Raw genomic sequence first — 27,825 nt, 5'->3', positions numbered from 1 at the left:
TGAGTTTAAATGGGTTTATGGCAACAGACTTCACCTAAATGGGTTCTATTTGAGGTCAGCATTGGACCAAAATAGAAAAATCCCACAAGAAGAGACTCATTCATGTTTATGGACTCATACAGCTATTTCTGGTATGAGACTCAAATGAAGCCATTTGCAAACTGAAAGCTTGTGCATTATGAAGCATTTCTGGAAATAGGGCTCTTGGAAATGGAAAGTTTCTTTAAAAAATAAAAGTGAGTCACTGTATCTATTTCAAAAGGGTATTAATCCCAAATGGCTACATAGAGCTAATTTTATTTTTAAAACATACCAGCTGAATAAATAAAATCAGATTTTAGAAACTACATACTCAGATGCATTAATTCCTTTACTCATTCATTCACTTTTTCATTCTCTTATTCAAAAAATATATTGAACTTTTAAGATGGGCTTTACGTCAGACATGGGATTACAGGCTGAGCTCAAATAATCAGACACACTCCTGCTCTGATGAAAATGATCAACCGCTAAGAAAAGTGAATCAGAGAATGGAAGGAGTTACAAAGCAGTAAATGCTCAGTGATTAAAAAAAAAAAGGAACAGGAGAACAAAACATAGTTTAGGACACTGTCTCCCAAACTGGGGTGATCATGAGACTCATTTGAGGACTTTTAAATATATATGATTGACTTCCAGTTGATGATACACCCAATACATGCATTGCTCTTCACCACCATTAAAGTTATAAAGGATTAAGAAAAGGAAATATATTTATAATAGTAGAGATAAGGAGAAATATAAGCAACTTTAACAGTCTCCAGAAGATAAAGAAAAATAAAGGAAGGAAGGAAGCATATTGATGAGTAACATACCGTGGACAAAGTTGTAGCCCAGTATGAACTATGCAGGGTTACAATAAAGATGGAAATCACTGTCAAATATTTCACAAACACTGATTCAAAGTCATCACATGCAACGGAGATTTAGAAGAAAAAGTAGGCCTGAAAACAGATCGATTGATGTTCTGTTTGTAAACTAGTCTGCTTTCCCAGCAGCAATTCTCAACTCCATTAGACAAGATGGCAGACAGTGTGGCATTTGCCCTGGTCAAGATTGAAAGGACTTTCCCTTTAGGATATTATACCATATGAGTTGTTGAAGCTCCTAATATGAGTATTATTGCTCTAGGGTAGAGTGTTCTTATTTAAGCATTTGGGAGGCTATTAGCTTCACTAGTGATTCTCTACTAGTTACATCTACAACTAAATTCCTAGTTCTACACTTGCACAAGTACATATTTTCCAATTAGACATTTCTCCTCATACCGATTATATAGCTATCTCCTCAAATTCATTATTATTAAATACAGGCATGATGAAAATGAATGATAAAAAGGAATGATGAAATGATGAAAACCAGCAACATAAAAAGAAAGAAGATGAAAAGTCAATGAAACTAACTTCGGAAGTAAACAGAGATAAATTAGAAAAATTAGTAATAACAAAAATGATTTGACTTGGGGAATGTAGCTTAGTGATAGAGTGAGTGTTTAACATGCACAAGACCCTGGATCCAATCCTCAGCACCAAAAAGAAAAGAAAAGAAAAATTCAAGATACATTTATACCAAAATTTTTATACAAAAGTAATAAGAAACAGAAAGAACTCTCAAAAATTGAAAACGTCATGAATGTGATCAGTATGTATACCAAAACTGTACCAATAAAATTAAATTTAAAAATTTTGAAAACTTTATAGTGCTTTATAAAAGTTCACTGAAGATAAAGTTAAACAAATCTCCCAGAACACAGAGGAAAAACATAGAGATAGAAAAGAGGAAAAATGGGAGTTTCATAAGGAGAGGAATTTAGGCCAGGAAATAATATTAAAAAAATAAAAGTTTCCAGAGATGAAAGAGCAAGAGTGTTCTAACTGAAAAGGCCTAGTAGGTGAAAAGTAGGTTAAATGATTTTTTAAAAAAATCCATTACCTGGGCCATCATCATAAAATTTTAAAGCATCTTATTAAAGGGAATATTCTAAAAGCTTCAAGGGAGGAGAATGTTACCTATAAAGGAATAAGAAACCAACTAGCACCAAATGGCACACTTCTTTCAACTTTATTTTCTATTATGTTATTTTTATTTTTTAATAATATGTTTTTTAACCTTATAATGTTCAAAATAATATCATTTTAGCGTATGGTTAACAATCGATATTTTTTTCATATATGTGCAAATATACTTTGATCATATCCATCGGTAAGCTTCACTTATATCCCCTGGTGCCTTAGCTGATAATAGTCTTCTTTGTACTTTAATGTCATTTGTTTAAGATTTTACATATTTGTCTTTCTGAGTCTGACTTACTTTGCTTAATATGATGATCTTCAATTCTATCCGTTTTCTTTCAAATGACACAATTTTGTTCTTTGTCATGGCTGGATAATAAAAACTCGATGGTGTATATGTACCACATTTTCATTTTCTAATCATCTGTTCATGGGCACATAGGCTTGTTCCATATCTTGGCTATTGTAAATTGTACCACATGGATATCCAGGTACCTCTACAGTATGCAAGGAGTGATGTAGTTGGGTCAGATGGTAGTCCTATTTGTAGTTTTTTGTAGGGTAAGAGATAGAGATCTTGTTTATATATAGCTATGTAACTCAAATTCTTATCAAGATAAAAGTCATTGCTATTATCTCAGGAAATTCTTTTTGCCTTTTTCCAGTTTAACTCTACCACTATGGTGATTTTAACTTCATACATACTGTTGGAACCATTATAAAATTTTGACTAATTATAATAAAACAATTACAGTATATTTCCTTGTGTGGTGAGCTTCTTTCACTGACCAAAATGTTTTTGAGACTCACTTATGTTATTGCATGATCAGAAGTTACTTCTTTATATGGCTGAGAGGTATTGTGTCATATAAATATATCACAATTTATATTCATTCTCCTTTTGATGGACACTTGGACTATTTCTAGTTCTTGGCTAATATGAATAAAATTGCTATAAACATCCTTGTACCAATCTTTGTGTTCAATTGTGCTCATTTTTCTTAAATAAATACCTAGGAGTAGAAGTACTATGCCATTTTTTGTTTTGTTTTATTTTTGGGTTTTTTTGCAATTACCATTGTGTATCTAAGACATTTTTGCCTGCTCCCACGGGCATGAAAATATTCTATATTTTGCATCATTATTTTGAGGGGGATGTGCACACTATGTTGCCTATAGTGGCCTTGAACTGTGGGCTCATGTGAGCCTCCGGCCTCGGCGTCCTGAGTAGATGGGACTACAAGCACATGCCATTGTGCCTGGCTGTGCTCTACAATTTTAAGTTTACATTTAGGCCTATCATGTATTTCACATTAAATTTCATATGCTGTGAGGTAAGGGTCAAAGTTCATTTTTCATATGGATATAGAATTATTTTAGTATCATTTCGTTGAAGAGATTCTTCTTTTCTCCATTGGTTTAATACCTTTGTCAAAAATCAAATTACTATGTAAATGTGGTCTATTTCTGGACTTTTTATCTAGTCACATAGTATGTCAGCTGTTAAGCTAGGCTACACACTGTCATGATTGCTATACAGCTTTAAGGTATGTTTTTACTCTTTTTTTCCCCCCAGAACCAGGGATTGAACTCAGGACCTTGAGCTTGTGAGGCAGGGCTGGCACCACTGAGCTAAATCCCCGGCCCCTTATGGTATGTTTTAAAATTAGATAATATAAATTCCTGCAATATTCTTCTTTTTAAAAAATGGGTACTGGGATCCTTTGCATTTGTGTATAAACTTGTGTATCAGCTTGCCAATTTCACTGAAAGTCCTGTTGGAAATTTGATTGAAATTCTATTGAATTCATAAATATATTTGGGGAGAATTGACATTTAACAGTAATGAGTTCTCTAACCCATACCTGTAGTATATCTTCACAGTTTAAGCCTTTTAAACTTATATTAAAATATTTAGAAGTGTACAGGTCTTATCTATCTTTTGGTAAATTTATTTGTATTTTTTGTTGAGGTAAAATGTACAAAACAAACAACCACTTAAGAGTGTATAGTTCCATGGCACTTAGTTCACTCATTATGTTATAAAACTACCTCTCAATCTAGTTCTAAAACATTTTCATCACTCCAGAAGAAAATTCTGTGCCCATTCAGCAGTATCTTCTAATTCTCCCCTTTCCTCTAGGCCCTGAAAGCCACCAATTTGCTTTCTGTTATGAATTTACTACCACAGCAACATGTATCAGTACTTTGCAATTCACACATCTGATAAGGAATTTGCATCCAGAACATATAAAGAACTCTTGTAACTTAATAATAACAGTAAGAAAAATAACCTAATTTTAAAATGAGGAAAAAATTGCAATAGACATTTCCCCAGAGAAGATATACAGGTGGCCAAGAAAATACATGAAAAGATCATGAGTCATCCATTAAGTAAAAATTGAAGCCACAATGAGATAAATTTCACACTAAGGTGACTATTCTTAAAAACAAGACATGCAGTAAAAATAAATGTTGATGAAGATGTGGGAAAACTGGAACCCTTGAACATTACTGGTAAGGATGTGAAATGGTGTACAGCCATGGTGGAAACAGTTTGATGATTTCTCAAAAAATGAAACTTAACACTACCATTAAATTTAGTTTTAAACTTGGCATCACTAAGTAATTCTAGCCTAGGTATATACTGAAAGGTATTGAAAACAAGTACTCAAATACTTGTAAAAAAATGTTCATAGAAGCACTATTTGAAATATTCAGACAGTGAAAATTCAATTCCAAATACCCACCAACAGAAAAAGGGTTAAACAAATGTGCTATATACATGCAATGAAATAGTAGCCATGGAAAGTCATTGTTTGAGTTCCTGTTTTCAGTACTTTAGGGTATATACCTAAAGTGGAATTGCTCAGTGATGTGGTAATTTTAATTTTCTGAGGAACCATCAAAATGTTTCCAAAGTCTCTGCACAATATTGTACATTCTGATCAGCAATGTACAGGGTTCCAATTTCCCTACATCTTCACCAACACTTGCTACTGCCCATCATTTTGCTAACAGACATTCTAGAAGTGTGAAATGGTATCCCATTATGGTTTTGGTTTTCATTTACTATGTCTCATGATGTTGAACATCTTTTTATGTGTTTCCTGGGCACTTTTATATCTTCTCTGGGGAAATGTTTATTCAAATATTTTGTCCATTATTCAGTTTCCTTGCCTTTTATTATCAAATTGTAGGAGTTCTTTATATATTCTGGATGCAAAGTATTTTATCAGATATATGATTTGAAAATATTTTTTCATTATATAAGCTAGCTAGCTAGCTTGCTGCTTTCTTCCTTCTTTCCTTTCTTTCTTTTGACAGGCCCTCACTATGTTGCCTAGACTGTTCTTGAAATTCTGTACTTAAGTGATTCTCCTGCCTCCTGAGTAGCTGGAACTACTCTTCTTTTAACTATGCCTGCCTAGCTCCTCTTTTAACTTTCTTGATGGTATTATTTTAAGCACAAAAATTTATCATTTGGATGAAGTCCAATTTATCTGTTCTTTTCTTTTGTTGCTAGTACTTTTAGTGTTGTATTTAAGAAACCACTGCCTGACCCAAGGTCATGAAGATAAACACATATGTTTTCTTTTAAGATATTTATATATTTAGCTCTTTGACAAACCACTCTTTGAATAGCATTGTATTGGAGTACTTATCCTTCTACACTATCTTAGTTCAAGGAATAATATTAGGTTTGGAATTTCAGCTTCAAATGAGGTCGGGAGGAGGTAGATGGTTAAGAAGGGTCTTCTTATTCCCTACAAATTATGTCAGCTTAGGAACTTCCAATACACCTGGGTGTAGATTGGATTCTGCTTGGCTTGCTTGGCTCACTTGGCAGCAACAGGTGGAGTTGAGTGGTTAACAGCAGAAATGTCACCGTCACAATGGCCCTCAGTTCAAATTCCTGCATTGCCATTTATCAGCAGAATATCTTGCTTTCAAGTTTCAATTAAATAGTCTACTTCATAGAGTTGTGGAAAGGATTAAATGAAATAGTACATTATGATATTTAACACAATGTTTACTTACTGTAAGCACTCAATGAAAGTTGGCTGCTGTTATTATTTGCTGGCATGTGATCAGATGACAGTGCTGTATAAATAGAAATACAAGAAAACAACTACATAAGAAATCACAGTTTCACCAGTGATGGTTTAGTACTGAATTCAAACAGTATTTAACCATGTTTTAAAACACAATTTGGGAGAAATGTCAATTCTTTTAGAAAGTCAATCTCTACAGGGCCATAAAAGCTATATTAATCACTACAACTAATTACAAGGAAGCATAAATCAATAAACTTTACTAAATGGTCTAAAATACAATAAAGAAAACCATCATTAACCATCATCTACAAAACCACTGTCCTTAATAGTGAGATGACATAAAAGTTGGATGACAAAAATATCTGAAAACTCCAGGCATTAACAATGCTTTCAGGGAAGTTCTTAATTCAGTACAGAGTCAAGGGTTTTTAGAACGACTATTTACTTTCGGTAACTCACATTTATTACTTCGAAGTTATATGATATTCATCCTGTTATGCTAAAACACAACCACGTGCATAAAGCTATTTTCAACACCAAACCAAGGTCACAATCAGTCTATTCCCTATCCCTCCTCTTAAAACTGCAACCCTGTTTCAGAACACATATCAATAACGGAGTCAAGGGCTAGGGATTTAGCTCAGTGGTGCCACCACCTGCCAGCCGAAGGTCCTGAGTTTGATCCCTGGTACCAAATAATAATAATAATAATAATAATAATAATAATAATAATAATAATAATAATGATGATGATGATGATGATGGAGTCAAGCTGCATACAGAAAGCTTTTGCTCTTTTCTCTCAGTCTTGTTACTGGCTCAAATCTGGGAGACCTAGGGCTATAACTTGAATTTCCATACTTACCTTGCTGCCCTTTTCACCAGGAAAGTCAATACCCATCTGGGTTTTTCCAGGGGTGTGTTTTCCTACGGCTGGAACTTACCCACAAATGCCATGTGAATAGCCAGACCACATTATGGTAGATAACGATGATTGACAACCTCCCACTCTTGGGGTTGCCTGTGCTGCTGAGCTGTTTCCTTATTTGATTCTGTCTATACATGTTGTAGTTTGTGTCTAGATGTCCCCTCAAAACCTCATGCACTCATAGGTGGGGCTTTTTCAGAGATGGCTGGGTCTAGAGTGTGTGATGCTGGAATTGATTCATGGTGCAGTGCTGGGCTCAAGGACACTAAGATTAAGGGTGTGAGTGCTACTAGCTCTGGATAAGATAAAAGGGGCAGAAAGATACTTTTAAGGTCCCTTATTGCTTTTGCTACCTTCTGCCTGCCACGAACTGTTTCTCCTCTATGAAGCTACTCTGCCTTGGAGCCAGTCAATTATGGACTGAAACCTCTACAAATTATGAGCTAAATAAATCTTTCCCCCTTTAACTTTGAGTATTGGGTATTTTGTCTCAGCAATGAGAGAAAAGTAACTAACACAACACAGCATGTCATAGTTTTGTTATTCTATGAGGTCTTTGGACAATGTACCTTTCTGACCCAGTTGTTGACCTGCCCTGGAGACCAGATCAAATTCAGGTCCTTATCTTTGCTTGCATGTACTACAATGGAAGCTATCAAGATGCTATAGACTGTCTCAGTGTGACAGTAAGGAAAAGAAAAGCTTACCACCGCAATAAGAAAATTGGATTTTGGGTTGACTCAAACTGACTAGCCTTTATATCCAATGACCTTTCCTAGCTAAATCAAAGCCAATGAGACCATAAAATGAAATAACTTAAATATGCATTGGAAAGTAGCCTCAAAAATAAGCTGTGCTCAGGTTGGGGATTTAGCTCAGTGGTTTCATCGTCTGCTGAGCAAGTGCAAGGACCCAAGTTTGATCCCCGGTACCAAAAAAAAAAAAAAAAAAAAAAGCTGTGCTATTGCTGGCTGATCAGAGCCCTCAAATTTATTAAAGGGTTTATCATCACACTTAACAGAAAACCTAAAACAATAGTGGTTAAATAAGATAAAACTTCATTTTTTAATATGAAAGAAATTTAGAAATGGGTAGTCTAGAGTTGGAATTGTGACTCAGCAGCTGTGAGGGATCCAAGCTTCTATTAACTTTCTGTGCCATATTATTGTATTGTTTTCAACTTCAAAATTACCTCGTGATCCAGAATGGCTTCTAGGAAGCCATCTATATTACAGATATTATGTAATCCAGGTATGGTGGTGTGTATCTGTCATCCCAGCACTGGAAAGGCTGAGACAGGAGGATTGTCACAAGTTTGGGACCAGCCTGGGCTACACAGCATGTTCAAGGCTAGCCTTAACTATGTAGTAAGACCCTGTATCAACAAAATAAAACAAAACAAAATAAAAACAAAAAACCACAGTACAGACATCAGGAAGGAGGGAAAGGGAAGGGAATAAGGAAACATTTCTTACCTACGTCAAGCTTTTTAGAAGAGGACTTCCAGAAAATTCCACATGTGTTCACTTGTATCTTAGAGGCCAGAACAGAGTTACCAGCCATACCCAGCTACCAATAAGCCCGGGAAAAGCTGGTCTTTTATTTAGATGTACCACCACCTGAGAAAGGATGCTAAGGGGTGGCAATAGCAAACTGCCACAAATGGTCATTTGAAACCAAATGAAGTGGCAACAGTGAAATGATCTGCTCTGGTCCTTGGTTCAAATAAAATAGATGAGATGCATTTATTTATTTAGCAAAAATGTTTTGCATAGCAAGTGCATGCTGGGGACTGAGCTAACAATCATTAGGAGATGATGGTGAGCTGGAACACGCCCCACTCCCCATAAAGTTCAGAGCATGTCACTCCCTCTAAAGAAGGTATAATTAAATATGGTTTAGGTTGTCTGTGGGGAACCCTGTAACATATCAGGTCTTGTGCACTCACTTGGTAGTGAGAGACAAAGAAACTTGCCTCCTTGGGTCTGGAGTCAGCTAATGGAGTGTCCCATTAAATGACACGATCACACATCTTTACCATGCAACACCTGTCCTTTCGCCTTCCTCACTGCTGACCAAGGCTGTCTTAACTTTTAAATGACAAGAGCTCCTCTTTGATCATATCCCCTGTAGCTAAGAGTGTTCTTCCTCTATTTTCCACAGAGCTGAGGCCACGCTCATTTCTCAATCTATGGAAATTGGGATGTGATGTCCCTCTCTCCTTGCCTGTGGCAAACAGATGAGCAATTACTCAGGCATTCTGAGGACTGAAAGCATCTGTCTGAAATGTCTGGTTTGGCTCAACAGGAAATACTTTATTGTTGGGCTAGAATTTTTGCTTTGATTTGCTATGGCCTTTTTCAATCTTATAATTGAATTTAGAATTTAAAAAGAGAATATTATTTTCATTCTTTATTAGCTAGTATATGGGTTGACCTGGGAATTTTGATATGATAAAACTGTCAAAGAAAAGAGCACAGCATTTTTCTGCTGTTATTTTATAGAGCCAAGAAATTTTATTTGTCCTTCTGAAGAGTGGCTTTATTTTTAGCCCCATGCCGTGCTGTAGATGGATGTTTTGTCTGTTTCCACAGGCAGCTCAAATAATCCAATCATATCCACTTTTAGGGAAAGCCTTTCTGTTTCAGCCTAAAAGCATCAAACATTACTCAAATAGGGAAGAGTGCTCACTATTCATAATGAGAAAATAGGTGGAGTAAATAACATGTTTCCCTATCTTATGGTGGACTTCCCTGACTCTTTCTCTTTAAAGGTTTTGGGTTTTGGGGTGTCATGTTATGGATACATACCCAATGGTTAGATTCTAGTGCTTGTATGGCATAGAAACTAGGTCTGATATAATACCAGAAGAAATGAAGCTTTCAGGCTATGGGAAAAAGGACAGGGGGGATCCTCTACCACTCATAGAGGGATGTACAGCTGGGCTTCTTTGGAAACTGGAATTAGGGTGGAGAGCTGGAAGGCACCAGTGAAGCTTTGCATTATCAGCAGGAGAGGCCAATGGGATTCTTTACACTGAACATGGCCATTAACTCAGTTCAGAGCTATGCCATGGTTAATGATCCAGGGCTCTGTAGACATACTTATCATTTTATCTGATCCTAATTTTCCTTTTGCTAAAAGGTCACTTGATGATATTTGTGCACTAATAACTCTTAGACATTTAAAGTTACAATTGGAAATGAAAGATATTTCAATCTGGTTTAAGAAACATGTGTCATCCATGTACAGACACAGGCTTCTCCTGGAAGAAAGGATCAAAGTAAATCCTTTGTTGTAGCATCTTCATTTTATTTTCCTCTAGTGGTTGCTGGGAACCTGCCCTTAGATTCCATTTCATGAGTTAGTCTATATCCCTCCTCTAACATTGCTTCTTATCCTCATAAATGAGAAAGAAAATAAAAAATGAATATCCTTCTTTTGATTTCTTAATGTGTACTGTAGTTTGGATCTTGAATGACTCCATAGTCCATGTGTTCCAAACTTGGCACCCAGGCTGTGGCACTATTGGGAGGTGGTAGAACCTTCAGGAGGTGGGGCCTGGTAGAAGGAAGTTAGGTCATTTGGGTGTGTTCTTATGGGGATATTTGGATCCTGACGCCTCCGCTCTCTCCTTGTTTCCTGGCTGTCATGAGGTGAACATGTTTCTCCTCTACACATTCCCACAATGATACACTGCCTCACTACAGGCTCAAAGGCAACAGAGCCAACTGACCATGGACTGAAACTTCTGAAATTGTGAGCCAAAATAACCTCTTCTTTATAAGTTGATTTATTTCAGGTATTTGTTACAGTGACAGAAAGCTAACAACAATGTGGCAACCAAGATAAGAAAATTTATCTATTTCAACAATAAATTATGGAGTTTCTTTGGTTAGATCATGATGATAGAACTGGGCAGTGTTAAATACCATGGTAATGCATTTTAAATGTTTTTTGAAAATCTGTTAAGGGATGTCAATGGTAAGATGCATGATCAGTTGGGAAGATCAATATTAAACTATAAAATATTTCTGGAGGAATATAGTTTTCATTGAGGGTGGTCCACCATGGGCTTTTTCACAGCCCAACATTACATTAGAAATCTTGGCTGCTAAGAAGTCACCATTTTGACTTCTGTCTTTTTCATAAAAGGCAGAATTTTTGGTATAACAATCAACAAGTGGGATCTCTTCTTATTAAAGAGCTTCTGCACAGCAAGAGAAACTACCAACAGTGTGAAGAGACAACCCACAATGTGGGAAAAAATTTTCACCTGCTGTTCCTCAGACAAAGGTCTACTATCTAGAATCTAAAAAGAACTTTAAAAAAATCAGACCCCCCAAATTTAAAGATCCAATCAAAAAATGGACATCTGAAATGAACAGACATTTCTCAAAGAAGTAGAAATAGCAAATAAACATATGAAAAAATGTTCAACATCACTGGTCATTTGAGAGATGCAAATGAAAACAATGCTGAGATTCTACCTCACCCCAGAAAGAATGGCTGCTACCATAACATCAACCAATAACAAATGCTGGCAGGGCTGTGGGGAAAGAGGAACCCTGCTCCGCTGCTGGTGGGAGTGTAGACTGGTGCAACCACTGAAATCAGTATTGAGATGCCTCAAAGAGCTAGGACTGGAAGCCCCATTTGACCCAGCTATTCCCCTGCTGGGTATCTTCCCCCCAAAATTAAAAGAATCATACCACAGTGATATATGTGCACCCATGTTCATAGCGGCACAATTTATAATAGCTAAAACTTGGAAGCAGCTCAATTGCCCTTCAACTGGAGACTGAATAAAGACGATGTGGTTTTTTTTAATAAAATGGAGTACTACTCAGCCATTAAAAATGAGAAATTAGAGACATTTATAGCTTAATGGATGCACATTGAGGTGACACTATTAAGTGAAATAAATAGGACAAATATGTGTAAATACTGAATATTTTCTCTAGTGTGAGAAACTGAAAGTGTAAATAAGGACTAAAAGGTATAATAGATAATGTGAAATAGGAAGAAAAGGGGCAAAGGGGAAGGGGATGTGGGAGGGGTAGGGGAAAGGAAAGAAGGGAATTGAATTAATATGAGAAAATGAAAAAATGGAAACAAAGTCTTTGCAAATAGGGAGGGATGGAGGGGCTGAAGGGAGGGCAGGGGAAGGGGGAAAAAATAAGAACCAAGAGAGATTATGTAAAGATGCAAATTTCCAATGATGAATGTCATTATATTTTATACCTAAAATGTAGCAATAAAATTAATTTATAAAAGAATTTTTGGCATAAAATGATCACATAGATTTGGATTTAACATAAAAGTAAGGAGAAAGCCACAACATCAACTTTGTCATTAACATATCTGGAAGACCTGAAAGGAATTTAGAACATTGTTTTACCTACACAAAGATCCTAACATGATGCAGAGGTCTGCAGATGGTGACTAGCCTTTAATAATCATTTTTGAAGGATTTCTGGTTTTCAAAAATAATTTATTCAAATATTTTAATGGCAAAATAATTCTAAAAAGCATTAGTTTCTATGAGTTGCCCTCAAGTAAATGTGCATTTAATTACATGAACACAACTAGTACTTCATAGTTTTTTATTATAGACTTTTTATCCACATGAATGTTAAAGAAACTACGACAGTTAAATACCATTTTTGATAACATGATTATATTCTTAATTACACTCAATATTAAACTGTAAAATATTTCCAGAGGAATACAATCTTCATTCATACAGCAGGCAAAGTACCAGAGAGGAAGGGGCCACGTGTGTCTGTCCAGTTTGCTATGAAAAGCAGGTTTCTATAGCTGATGTTTTCTCATCTGTCTAAACACGATTCCTGCTCCTGGGACTGGTCTTCTGTTTTCTTTCCATTAAGATTCACTTCTTCTAAAGTAAAAGACAATCGTATAGAGCTGCTCTCTCCATATGTATAGAACTGAGACCACTTGGGACCACCTGTGGATTTCCCACCTAGTCTGTTGGCTAACAGCACTTTCCACGCTCTGGATTCGGTTGTCCTTTAAAAACACAAATACTCAAACTTTGGTTCCACCAAAAGATGCAACAAGCATTGACTGCTCTGGTTGGCTCCCCCCTCCCCCCACTAATGAATGGCTGCTACAGTCTATTTTACATGGTTGTCCATGCTGCTTTGAGGTCACTTGTCCTTGGGTTCTCCTGAACCTGATTTTGCATTTGATTCCCAAGCCCTTTCAATGTGCAGCCTTTCTGCAGGTCCGAAGTGCTCAGTGGCAGGTTGTATCTTACAAGAGAACAAGAGTAAGTGGGTCTGTGCACCTGGGATAAGACAAAAGCACAGAATGACAACCTGAGCATTCCGTAATACAGTCAGATAATTAAAAAATACTTAAGAGTAATAGTTACTAGACCCTTAATAGAAAACATTTTTAGTTTAGTTTCAATGTAATTTTTAAAACTGCACCTATACAACTGTCTTCTCTTTAATGGTGACCTGCAATTTTAGGTTATGCATCTCTAATAACATTGGGCTCAACTAGATTAAATCAGAATGTGTTGGTTTGCCATTCCTTTTAAAGTAAAACCATTTGGCTGATTCTAGGAGCTCTGGTTTGTTGGTGGGCAAACATTAAAACATCCTACAGTACAGGTGCAGACAGAATCCCATACTCTGGCAGCCTGTTCCTTGTCTTATGGGGTCAGGGGAATGCAAAGTATGACTGTAGGTTTGTGGCTCAAAATCATTAAGACTATTAGACTGGTTATTAACTGCATATTTATAATTGATAATAGGAGATGTGTCTGAGGCCACAATTTCAGGTTGTGAGAGGAGAGCAGATGAAGTGCAGTCTATAGGACCAGAGCTCAAATCTTTCCACTTACAAGTGAGACCACAGGCAACTTGCTCCTCTACTTTTCAACTTTCTCAGCTATAGGATGGTGGAAATGGTAGTACTTATCTTAATGAGCCAGGTGGAGATTAAATAATTACTGGGGGCATATTGTTATTCTCCACATTCTTTTTTTTTTTTTTTGGTACCGGGGATTGAACTCGGGACCTTGGGCTTGTGAGGCAGGCGCCGGAACCACTGAGCTAAATCCCCGGCCCTCTCCACATTCTTGAAAGAACTCAGTTCTCTCATGGCTGGCTAAAGATGAGAGAAATGGATATACCATTTCTCCCCTTGATCTTTGATTATACAAAAGGAAGGCAGAGCCAGGCACAGTGGCACAAGCCTGTAATCCCAGCACTGTGGGAAGCTGAGGCAGGAGGATCACAAATTCAAACCCACCCTGGCAACTTGATGACTTAGTGAGACTCTGTCCCAAAACAAAAAAATAGAAAAAAAGAGCTGGGATGTAGCTCAGTGCAAAGGCCCTGGGTTAAATCCAGAATGGGGAAGGGAGGAAGGAAGGCAAACTGTTCAACTGCAATCCCTCTACATCCTTTTAAAACTTTTTAAATAATTGCTTTTATAGCAATAACTCCAGAAGTAAAGTAAAATTAATAGAAATTTACCAAACTGATAGACATTCTTAACATGGGGAAAATTATATATTCAACTTCTCCAGAAGAATGCAAAGTAGCAATTAGTGAAAAAAAACTGCAGACATAAGGCAAAAGTAAGTGGGTCATCCTCCCTTGGCTGTTATGCATGGTCTTGACTTGGCTTTAATAAAAGCAGCCAGTTTGGGGTAAGGGGAGAGAATATGGCACAGTGATAGTCAAAATTTTAGATGTGGAAGAGGCTTTGATCAAGTTCAGCAACCCATAATCTATAGACAAGAATGAGACTCCAAGAGATTAAATGATATTGCTTATGATAACACAGGGAGGCAAAGTTGTATCTAGAACTTAGTCTTCCATATCAGCAGCACATGGATCCTAGGAAGGCAATGAAATGGTTGTGGAGTCAGTCTAGGATTGAATCCTGGTTCTGTTATTTGTAAGCTACGTGACATCCCCGAGCTTCAGTATTCTTATATATGAATAGGGGATAATAACATAATCTACTTGGTGGAATTATAAGAGCTACCTTACAGAGTTTTAAATTGTAAAGATAATGCAGCAAAGAATTTAGTCCAGTGTCTGGCATAGTTAAGTTTCCAATAAATGGTAGTTATTATCATTTCCAACTTGGCCAGTGAGTATCTTTATAACTGTAAATGAGCCATTTCCTATGATTCACTTTCCACTTATACAAAACAATTTACTTCTTTTCTGTGAAAACACAGGTGTTTCAAACAGTTACATGAGTGGTATTTGCAAAATGCTTAGAGGTGCTTAAAAAAAAAGAATGTAAAGTGATAATTAAATCTGTGTTGACATTGTGCCATTTCAGATTTTACTGGGGTGTCTCTGTAGAAACCAAATCACAGAAATAACTATAGTCAAGGAAAAACATCAGGAATAACTCTGGGGTTAAAATGAGCACTGATGAAAGGATGACACACATGACATTCAGAAGTATTTTTCAAATTTTTTTTCCATGGTGCCCATGAGCTCATGATACAATACACAGAACAATACAATGCCTATTTTATGGTGTTTATATTAAGGAAGTCATTTGAAAATAAATAAAACTACACTTTATACAACTCGTAGCTAAACAAATAGAATTCATTGTCCTAAAGGGGTCTATACCTAGGCTGAACAAAATTTTAGATAAATCTAGTTACTGGATATGTAAGGAGCTATCAAGGTGAAGTCAAGGGTATTTAGGCCATTTGTTTAAGTTTTTAGAATAACAGTAATTTAGCTCTTCTGTTGGAATTATATAATATCTTGGCCCGGGTACACCACTGTTTTGACTCAACAAGGAATTTCTTATGTTCTAAGATAGGACAAAAAAAATTTGTGGAGCAGTGATATGTGGCAGTACTTGCTCAGCTTATTAAGTGGATTGCCTGTGGTTTTGAAAAGCTTCCTCCCCTTAATAGTCATATTGGAATCCACTGGGTGGCAAGAACACAGTATACTACCTTAAGGGTCACTCTTGCATAAGACATTAATGCATCAGTCCCTAATTTGGAAAGCTGTGGTCACTCAGCAAGACAGGTCTCTCTCCCTTGGTGTAATGATTTTTATTTTGTAATCTCTCTTGGGGTAACTCCTTGCAGGCTTGGCATATTGAGAATCAAAGACTGCCTCTAACAATATGGTCGTGATTCTCTGCTTGGCTGATTTAGCTAAGCATTTAAGTAACCACTAATCTTCTGAAAGCACCAGGGTCTACTTAGAGAAATCCCTGTTGTCTGCAAAGATGGAAACAAAATCAGCATGGAGGAAGCATTAGTTACTAAACACAAATCAATCTCTTTTTTTCCACCTAGCCATATGCTATGCCACTATCAGAGGCATGGTTTCAGAGCAGTGAGTCTTCATTTTATAGGTGTGAGGCTGACAAGCAGGGTAGATGAGTGGGGGGAAGTAGAAGGAATAAAATGAGAGTTTACCAAAGTTCCTATGCATAAATCAAACCACATTCTAGTGAGTGAATCTCACAAATGCTAGGTAAAAGAAACCAGATACAAGGGCCAGGGTTAGCTCAGTGTCACAGTGCCTGCCTCGCAAGCACAAGATCCTGAGTTTGATCCCCGATACCGAAAAATACTGGAAAAAAAAAAAGCCAGATACAAAGGAACATTCTGTATAGTGTTCTTTACATGAAGTTCAAGAGCAGGCAAACTTAACCTGTGCTGGAATAGGGAGTGGGAGAAACTGGATAGAGGGCACAAGATTGTTACAGAGTGCTAGAGACCTAAGTGAAAATTCACTGAGTTCTGATTTGTAGACTTCCTGATTTGTATGACTTTATAATATGTAGACTTTGTTGAATGTGTATTACATTTCAACAAAAAAGTTATTTTAAAATATAAAGGAAATGATACATTTTCTACTATTATACATGTACAGTTGTTCATTCTTGCCTTGATTACCTTGATAGTCTAAGATTTACTGGACTCTGAATGTTCTAAAATTTTTATTTCACATGACTGGTGCAAAGCTGGTCTCTTTTAATATGAAAGAAATCACTCAAAGTCAACTTTAGACTTATTAAAAATATTTCAATAGATAAGAGGCAACCTAAATTCACAGGCACATTTGTGTATAACTGTAAAGGGATGAAAATGGATTCACTTACTATTTGGACGTCTCTTGCAAAAACATCTGCTCACTGGGGACAAAAAGTCCATGCAAGAAGCAGGTAGGCACTGCATTTAATGTTGGGATCCCTGTTTTGCATCATGGGCACAAAATGTCACATTTCTCTTGTCTGTGTCTCAGTTATCCATGGGTAAAATTAAGGAGCTGAATAGCAGGCTGTTTTGGACAGAATTTTTAGTGCCTGATGAAATGTAATGTAATTATCATTACAGTATTTAAGGCAAATGCTGAAAAAAATACCACTACTAAAGATGATGGAAAGAGTGTAATCTGCAAGAGTAGTTGTGATATGCAGAAGAGAGGCATGAAGGGAAGAAAAGGAACCCAGAAGCTGCATTGTGAGAAAGTCTTTTTTGCTGGTAAACTCTACAGAACTGAACTATGTTCCTGAGAGATGGAACAGGAAGAAGCATTCTGATAGGAATGGATGAAACTGATAAATGGCCACAATCCCAGTTGACCACAAGCAGAAACAAACGCTACCTCTAGAATCAGAAAATTTTCCTGATTTAGCAATTCTAATTGTTAGCACATCTCAAAATATTACAACTACAAACATGTCCTAGTTTTTGCATTCCTACAATTTTAATAAAAACATTTTTCTTCTTCCATAGAATCAAAAAGTTGCTTTTGGAAGGCGGCTATGCTCACCACTATACCACCAACACAAAAAGTTGCTTTTGAAATGCTTAGACAACTGATATTCTGATATTCTCATTGAATTTTCACTGTCTGCTTTTCCTTAAGAATCAGGAATATTTGTCTTTTAAATTGTTTCCAGGGCTATGACCTTGAACCTGGCTTCAAAAGAGAGAAACTCTTATTTGTTTAGGTAAAGAATGAATTACTATTCCTAGGATATGTCTCCAAGGTTGATATTGTCTCTAGTTGTTCATATCACCATCTATAGTAATTCACTGAAAGTCAGGCAAACTTTTTGGAACCAAAGGAGAGACAGAGAAGATGAGACTCTGCAAAATGACTGATGACATTCTCAAGGGGCAGTGACCAGGGTGTCAAAGAGAATCCTAAAGAGCAGAAACAAAGCATACATCACTTCCACTAACTGAATATAAAGTTTTTCTGTTTTAGTTTTCAGAATTTTCCATAAAATTTACAGGAAGCACTTAGCCATTCATTTAGGAAGTTCCTTTACCAGATATAACAAAGCTCACTGGTATACTGACTTAAACTCAAACTACTTCAGATACATCAATAAAGAGCACAGCCATCAATAACAACACAAACTGTTAAGCCAATCTCTTTCCTTTGGCAGTCTCACCTTTTAGCTTTTGCTGAGATGGGCACCAAGCTTTTCTTTCCTGATCAAGCTTGCTGCATAGGGGATCTGTAAGACAAACAACAATAACAACAACAAACAAGCAAAACCATCCAGGTGAGCTAAATTTGGAGACAGTTGTATAATGGAGACCCATCATCATGCCTAACAATTTGATTGCCAATGGATCCTCCCAGTGGAGAAGAGGTCTCCATCTATTCAGCAGCATGGGGCTTCTGGGGTACAGCATTCCTAAGGCCTGTTAAAAAGGATATTGAGGACACAGTAAGTGATCACACTGGCTTGCTGCTACAGCTAGTCCCTGAAGTTTGCATGTTGTATTTTACTTTTAAAAGTTTTTAAATTTTGCTTTTAATAGTATGGTAGTGTTATTCTTTATTTAAATATGCAAATTGAATTATAATGTTACATGTCTGAGGTCGCAAAACAAGAATGTGATTACAAACTAAATGCAATCCTCTAGTCTATTGAAATGTTTTCTTTATAAAATATACTGTCATTATACATCACAAATAAGACCAACTAAACACAAAAGATTATTTTGAGTAAATTCTCAATAACTGATAAGAAGTATTAGAAATAAATTAACTAAACAAAAAATAAAATCCTTGAGAATTGTACCTGGATAAACTTGAAAAGCACTGTTGAGTACTGGGGTTGTGAATGACAGCCCATCACATTCGATATGCTACTTTTCATTAGAAAATTCAAGTGGTTGAAATTAGACTACATGTATTATTTAGATTTGCCTCTCCACTAACCCTGGTTAAGGTGATGTATCACTATGTTACCTACCTGCATCACTACAAGGCTAAGCAGGACTCTAAAGATTTGAATCTATTTTACATCTTAAGAAATAAATATTCATCCTTTTAGAATTTAATATGAAATATAGCTGTTTCATAAAAGCAGTGAGAAAAATAAAATTATTTTCACTCAATTAGGTAATATTTAAAAATTCTGCTGTGTGCATCTCTATATTCTTGGCATTTTACTGGGAATATGTTTTACTCTCTTGATACACCAGTCTACAAATAAGACTTTCTTCATGGGAAGGAGCTACCAATTTACAATAATGTTAAGATGAACTGGACCATTTTACCATAATAGCAGGTCACCTGAACCAAACGGTCTTTTAATGGAAAAAAAAGATGAAAATAACCATCTCACTATTTTGAAACACAATTACAAACTATACATATTTGACACATACTTATTTGATAAAGGGCATAGATAGCGGTATTGAAATTAATGATTCATATAGTAACATAAAAAGCTCAGTGTCCTAATCTCATATTTTAGGACATGGCTGAGATCAGCTGGATAACTATGACGAGGACAGTTACACAGGGACCTACTCTAGTTACCTCTTCTTTTCACTGTAGGTTATGCTATACCTGCTATTAATACAGACACCATGAATCTTAGTTTTCCATTCTGGTGTGTGCTACAATGTTTCAAAGCACATGAGTCACCTCTCTTGTTAGATATATAATATAACAGAATCTTTGATGGAATTCTATTATTTAATTCTATTGTAATTAGAAATGATATAAATTTGAGGACATGATGACTTATCGATAGAATGTATTTGTGCACTTACATTTAGAAAGAGTCCTTGACATCAAGATTAGATGCCAGGTCTTAGTATGTATCTGGTCTGTGCCAGGCACCACGAGAAATAACATCACCATGAACCACTAATTAAAGTGAGTAACTACTCATCCTAACCCAAAGGTAACTACTGGAAGGGCACAGTTGTCAGAACTAAGTCAAAGTAGCCTCCTTTTCCCCAGAATCAATGAAGCATTTCATTAAGGTAGGAAGCTGTGAAGAAAAGGGGAAAAAAGGACATTTCCAAATAAACACATTTGAGCCCCAAAGCTCAAGACTGGAGTTTAAATTGCTGCAAAGAATTATCCCCACACAGACATTGACTTCTGGATTTATTGCCTTAAAACAACATGAGATAAAAGCCATACAACAAAGACAAAAAGAGCAAAAAGTTGTGAGCTGAACGTCATGTGTTTTAAATTCAAAGTGCTAAATCATGAACAATAAGTAAGGACAATATTAGCACATAATCCACTTGTTCATGAAAACTGCACTATTGCAGTGATTTCAAGATATATTTTCTCCCTTCATATTTTAGCATTTCTAACATCAGATGCACTTAATTGATGATGTCTTAAAATTACAGTTAGAAACTTTTTTCTTCTGATTCCTCAAGTAATGATGCATCTTACAATTAATGTTGTTTCAGATTCCATAAAACACAATATTGGATTTACAGACACAGTAGCAAACACCACTGGCTCCCGAGCTCAGGATTCCAGAGGATCTATTTAAGCTAGCTGTAAGCTGGTTGTACCATAGAAATGTCCTACAATAGGACTTGCAAAAATTCTCTTTTCATTTTCACTGGTTTGGAAATCATCAAGATTGGCATGGAAAATTTGAAGTATGGTATAACTTCTAAATTATCTAGTTAACTAATATATTAAAACAACTGCGAAAAAAACCCCAAAACAACTGTGGTCTTACTGAAAAGATCACTTTGTAGTTTGGGTCAAGAGAGCGCCTAAACTCAGACACTCAAGTGAGTCAACATCTTAAAGCAAGAAAGATGAGAAGAAAGCTATAGAACTAGGCACAATGGAGTGCACTGTCAAGATGCATGGCAGTACATCAATAATTGGAAAAAGATGCAGAGTAGTCAGAGTTTGTCTACTGCCAGAGAATGTTAAAGAATATTCCAAAGAGGTTCAAATTTGCCTCAAGTCCTCTGACTTGCAGGGACCTCCTTTGGATGCATACGCAAGCCACAAAAGTAAAATCCTCTAGTGGCCAAGAAATCTTTTAACAAAAATACAATGCAAAACAGTAACAGTTCTATCTACTTAAAAAAAGACATAAAACATATTTTTTAAAAGCTCCTGGGGTTGAGACCATAGAAATCCAGCCAAGTTCCCATCCTAATGAATACTAGAGAACCTCCAAGAAAAGACAGTATCACTGAGTTGTCCTTGCCCAAGAGCCAGTGCTCAACAGAAATGATAAAGACCTATCACTCCTTTTCCTGCAAAGAAATGTTGCGCTTCCACTACCGGGAAGTGGAAAACTGCTTTTTTACAAGTCCACAGTGAACAAAACATTAGTACTAAATCTATTGATTGAACATTATTTTAATTGAGGCTTTTAATGAAGAACTTTGAGACCGGTTCCTCCTAGCTGCATGTGACTGCAGCTTTCTGTACAAACAGCAGAGGGCACTTCAAGACTAGCACATTTTCTCCTTCTTGGTGCCTCGTGGTAGCTGCCCGGCAAGTTCAAAGGATGTGAGTCTGGGTCTAACCTTTGATCCTGTGCTCTGTGCCACAGCTTTACAGTGTCACTCAAGAACTAGGAGTAATAAAAAAGCACATCTTCAACATTTCAGTAATAACATATATAGATGTATTTGCTTAAAAGATTACTGCCAAATTAGCACTGAAAAGAAAAAAAAAGTATCAAGGCATCTTAATAGCTCCAGTTCATGTTGTCAATCATTAGATTTCAATTTTTGGAAAAACTTCAGTCAAAAAGTTATTCACTGAGTAAAATATCTTCAGCTTCTTCCTAGTCCTAAGGGACAATGGTTTTGTTTCTTAAATTGAACACATTTCTCCTAGCATTACATTTCATTTGTGAATGACAAATCCTTTACCCTCTATTACGTTAAATACATTTTCATGAGCTTGCTAAATTTTAAAACTTTTGTGTTTGGTTAATACTAAAAGACAGTATATTTGTTTTGCAAAAATAAATAAATATGGCTTAATAAAGAAAATATTTCAAGCATTTGAAAATCTAGAGCAGGGACAGGGGATCTTAACAGATACTATGTCAAAGTACAAAACTCAAAATTTATGCTATTTTTAAAAGACCTCACTTGTGGCCATGCATAAATGTTAAATAAACTAATTCTGAATATGCTTTAAATCACATTGATATATATACACATTTATTTATAAATTCACAAAGAGGGTTGATCATCTGACGCAACAGTCATCACAAGTTTGCATTTAACAAACTGGAAAAAGAAACACTGGCACAGAAGTTACAGTCAACAGAGAATCTGAAAATGTAGGATCTAAAGAAATTCATAAGTTTTCTTTTTATGGCAATGATACCCAAGATGTTTTGATGTACGTCTTTTGAATAGGAACACTGTGTAACAACATAGGATAAATGCATTGTGAGTCTATGGGAATCATTACAAAATATGATGGTTTTAATATATTTGTATTCTCCATGATTGCAAGATATTGTAGTTACAAAATTTAATCTAAAGAAAAAATGTCTATTCTGTAATATATGCTATTATAAACTTTAAATACAAAATAATTTTGAGTAGATTGCTCTGTTCTTTAAAAGCAAAATATTTACTGATGGATGAAATCATTCAACTAAAATATTGAGAAAGCCAATAATTGTGATACTTTTCAATGCCTAGATAATCTTCAGATAGAATTTTCTAAAGACATTTTCCCCCAGGAAGTTTACTCAATCCATAAAACTGAAAAAGAAACTTGATACATTACTGTTCTAGTAACATTGAGCCTGTTGTATCAGTTCTAAAGCAGATGGTATAATTCAAACATGGGTCCTTCCAACACAAAAATATCTCTAGCCACCAAGGCTTAACAAGCTACAGGCACTAATTTGAGAAGGGCCATTAAATTGATCACCCATACTGGCATAGCATTTTACAGCCTGCATATGCATTTCATGTCTATTATTCACTTTCACCTTATAATATCCCTATCAGGTTGAGCCTAACAACAGTTCCCTTTGGAGAAAAGAAGTGACAATGAACTATATGGTATGAGTATTGAGCTCAAGTTTGCAGACCTTAAAGATCATGTTTTTTAGTTGTAGATAGTACAGCAGTAATACATAAATTCCCCATAATTCACTAGTATGCCTTCCTTTACTAGTTGTGGTAGAAATTGCTTAGTATGTAAAAAACAAAAGAAAATTTTTTTAAGAAATTAGGATGAAACTAGTAAAATCTTGAAGAGAATTAAGAGGATTGTTTACAGACTATCAGGGTCAGGGGGATACATGGGTGGTTATGCATTTCATAAATGCTTACTCCTAACTATTTGGTGCTAGATTCTGTTCTGGGTGCAGGAGGTAGTGCCCCAGCACATCTTATGGGAGGGGACACAAAAGATGGGAAAGATCTCTTGTTGTTAGCCTGGATGTATCTTTGTGAATTTCAGGAATCATTATTACCTACAGGGCTGGAGGGAAAAAAAATCTAGCTTCTCTCAGACTATTTCATTAGCTATCAGGAATGCTTTACTATTGAGAGGCATGTGAATGAACAAAACTTTCTACATTGATGAATACATGATGATAGAAGATTTTGTAGTACAGCATAATAAAATGTTTAGTAATCCCAATTTGTATCTTTCAGGCACCAAATGTCTCAAAAGACACAAGACATTTATTTTTCTATCAATGCTGTCTGCCTATTACATGGATGCAGTATCATTTCCTCTTGTACTAAAGCAACCAAATGTCAAGGAAAATTAAAACATTAAGGTTATATAACTGGCCTTTAAATGAGGCACTGCAATAAATACCTAATTTCCTTTCCTAATGCCCATTTTGCTATACTCACCACTATGCTGAAATTGCAATTTTTGTTTCAGGTATGATAACTTTTGTTTTAAAAACCTGAAAATGATGCCCTGTGTAAAATAAAACCTTAAAATTTTATATTGCTCTACCTCTACTCTTAATATTTAAATTCTTCCTCTGGACGAAGAAAACAATAAGTATATTTACAGCAAGTAATTATAGATTTTATTATCTAGAATTCAAAACCTGAGAATTGTAGATACAATTTTTAATCCTCTGTAGAGGATTTATTATTAATTAAAACGATCTGCCCTTCAGTGAATTCAGATGCACACAAAGCTAGCACACAAATAAAACCAACACAAGAAGAAAAGAAAATTGCTACTGAGTGTGGTGGCATACATCTATAATACCAGCTACTCAGGAGGCTGGGGTGGGAGGAGGCCAGCCCAAGCAACGTAGTGAGACCCTGTCTTAAAATTTGAAAAGAAAGAAAAAGAAAAGAAAGAAAAATTAAAACTTAAAAGAAAGAAAAACAGAAAGATAGAAAGAAAGGGGGGAGAGAAAGAGAAAAGAAGAGGAAAGGAAAGGAGGAAGAGAAGGAAGATAGAATTCTATTTAAGTGATCTTTTGTAGAGGTTCCCAGAATGAAAGTTGTTAACTAACACTTGAGATCAGGAAAACTGGAGTGGGGAGTGTTAGAGCTATAAGCAGACTTTTTAACCGAGCCCCCAGAATAAGGAAACATGAGATGATATCCAAGACTGTTTTAAAAATCACTCATGAATCTCGATGAACACAGGCCTGACTTCTGTGACAGAAAGAAAACATTAACAACCACCTTTCTTAAATAATCCTGACAGAGAAGTAGATACCTAGCTCTTGAGACAGGAAGTGCATAGACACATGCTTAATGGTCTGAGGGGTAACATAGATCAGCTCAAAAGTATCGAGCAACCCAAATTAAATAACTATACTGGAAGTATCACTAAGGATCAGCCTACATCTTTATCTAGGTGATTAAAAATATTTCAAAAACACTGAACAGAAATTATTTCTCCCATTGTACTCATGAAAATGAGGAAGCTTGGGAGACTGCTTTAAAAGCGCTAATGAATAATAACAGATATGTCTTCTGGGATAAAGGGTAAGGAATTCGGAAAGCAAACACACAAACAAAAACTATAAACAAAACCACTGCATTTATCAGACATCATCCTGTATAAATAGAATACCTTTAGGAATGATTAGGATTGAATAAAACCCTTCACTTAAAGTAATTTATTTTTATCATCCTTCAAGTGAATGTAATTTGTTAAATGCGTGGATACTAAATTCCGGGGGCCGCGGAGGCCCCAGCTCAAGTGTGGGCTGTGAAAGCGAGGGCGGGCAGAAGGCAGTGGCCTTTCCCTGAGCTTCTCCTACTACATCCTGGCTCTGTGCCTGTAAGTTTGCATGCAGGTACCTCTGGCTTACCCACAGAGACAATTTACACATCTGTCTATTAACACATGTTAGGTAGTTACATTTAGAGGAAATATACTGACACATCTGTTTATCCTGTGCCTAAGTAAATCTCTTGGTAATTAGCAGCTAAACCCGCTGAGAGGTAAGTGGACCAAAGGGTTTCCTGGCAAAAACATTAACAGTTTCATAAATGTTGGTTGGTTTGAAAACAAGTCAATCAAATTGCATTTATTTTTAAGTAGAAACACATCTTACAATTTGTAACTGTTGCACCATTTCTTCACGGTAGGCTAGTTCCCTTTTCATCTGATCCTGAAAATTATCTGGCAGGGGAGAGAAATAGAGAAAGAAATTAATTAAAGGACAAAATGCACTTTTAGTATATAGTTGGCCCTCTGTAACTGAGGGTCCTGTATCTATGGATTTAAATGAAGTAGGGTCAAAAATGCTTTTTAAAAAATTACATCAGTACTGAACATTTGCAGGATTTTATTGTCATTATTTCCTAAACAATGTGGTATAACAAGAGTTTACATAGCATTTACATTGGATTAGGTATTACCCTTGTAATTATCTAAAGGTAATTTAAAGTATATGGGAGGATGTGCATAGGTTATATGCAAATACTATGCCATTTTATATAAGAGATTTGAGCATCCATGATACCTGTAGGTATCTTTTGGTATGTGCAGAGAGTCCTGGAACCAATTGACAACCCATTGACGCAAGAAACAGCTGTACCTAGCAAAAATACCACTGACACATCCATAGAGAGCCCCCCACTTATTCTTTTAAATAAACAATATGGTTTCAACATTCTGTGACATGAGTAGAAGAGTAAATTCTGAGAGGGTAAGGTCTTTATCTTATATTTCACAGAATACCCCACAGTTTATATTCCTTGCATATAAGAATGAACAGAGATGTCATGTTCTGTAATGTGACACAGCATGAAAACTTTCACTGTCTTCAGAAGTCCAATACCACTGAGAGAGTGGACCTTAGATAGAGCTGCCTACAGAAATGCTGACTGTGTATGCAATGACTTCTGGTTGAATAAGATGTAGGAAAATGCTTGCCTGCCTTCCATGTAGTTCACTGCTCTTGTACTCTGGCCTGACTCTCCCAACTAGCATCCTCTTCACTCATATTAGCCCTGTCACAGTTCTTCTGTGACCTGTACTATTCTACAGGCATGGCCTCAGTCTGAGAAGGGAGCAAATTTAAGAGATATTGTTATACAAAACTAGTGTTGCTATTTTACATTAGTGATCACTTTAATTTCATTAAGGAATGGAATGACTTCCAAATGAATAGCACAGTATCACATCTTTTCCTTTTTTTGGTACAGGGGATCAAACTCAGGACCTGGGACTACTGAGCTAAATCCCTGGCTCTATGTGGGGATTACTCTTTAATAAAGAGTAGACTTGGCTGATTTGGGCTCTTTTTGCCTTAAAGGAGAAACTAGGATGATTTCACATTGTATTTGTAGTTAACAGACAGGACAGCAGTTTTAAGAAACCAGAAACTTCTTCCTGAACTTTCCCTCTCTTCCTTTCACCTCTGCACCCATGTGTTCTACCCTCTATCCTCCCCTTTGTCTTTGTCACTGTTATCTCCCAAATACAGGCAACTCTTCCCTGAATAGCTTTCTGACTGACTGCATGATTCCAGCCTCTCCTTTTACAAATGCCTTTCATTCTCCTGCTTAAAAATCTCCAAAGGTTTCCCGTCACTTTCCAGATTATAAATCCTGGGCAGGGGATTTAGGTCAGTGGCACTGCGCCTGCCTCACAAGTGCAAGGTCCTGAGTTCGATCCCCAGCACCAAAAATAAAAATAAATAAATAAATAAGTTAATTAATAAATTTAAAAAAAGATTGTAAAACCTTTGGCACTCATGAGATTCTGGGTACTTAGAGATTAAAAGTCTTTGTTCTTCATCTTTTTTTTTTTTTTTTTTACTTTTACCTTTGTATAATATTGGATTCCTTCCCAGGCCTAGCATGTATTATAATTTATTTTTTTAAAAAGACTCAATCCCTACTCTTACCTCTGAACGTGATGTGAAAAATGTCATAGTGGAGGAAGTATGAGGTGCAATGTGAGGATGGAAAGAGGAGCCTTTATTCCCTTGCAGAGTTTAGAGGGAGGATTGCTTGAGCAGGACCCAGGGTACCAGGGGAACCTGCCCACCTCAAACTGCTCTGGTTCCAACACCATGT

At 36.2% G+C, this 27,825-nt stretch overlaps 1 protein-coding gene across 1 annotated transcript in view; it reads right to left on the bottom strand.

Moving 5' to 3' along the window:
* Window positions 1-12,175: 12,175 nt before the first annotated feature.
* The window catches only part of Skor2 (SKI family transcriptional corepressor 2), a 45,875-nt gene continuing 30,225 nt past the window's right edge, over window positions 12,176-27,825 (bottom strand). Inside the window, exons 6-8 of the mRNA XM_013075924.3 lie at window positions 25,854-25,921; window positions 18,483-18,548; window positions 12,176-13,350 (exon numbers count right to left, since the gene is read on the bottom strand). Coding sequence (XP_012931378.2) covers window positions 18,486-18,548; window positions 25,854-25,921 — 131 coding nt within the window. The 3' untranslated portion in view covers window positions 12,176-13,350; window positions 18,483-18,485. The remainder of the gene's footprint in view (window positions 13,351-18,482; window positions 18,549-25,853; window positions 25,922-27,825) is intronic.

This window comes from Heterocephalus glaber, unplaced genomic scaffold, assembly GCF_053883595.1.
Source record: "Heterocephalus glaber isolate CG9 unplaced genomic scaffold, H.glaber_assembly_v1.0 deba00000331, whole genome shotgun sequence".
Taxonomy (NCBI): Eukaryota; Metazoa; Chordata; class Mammalia; order Rodentia; family Bathyergidae; genus Heterocephalus; species Heterocephalus glaber.
Note: the sequence above shows the minus strand (reverse complement) of the source record. Positions and strands in the feature narration are given on the sequence as shown.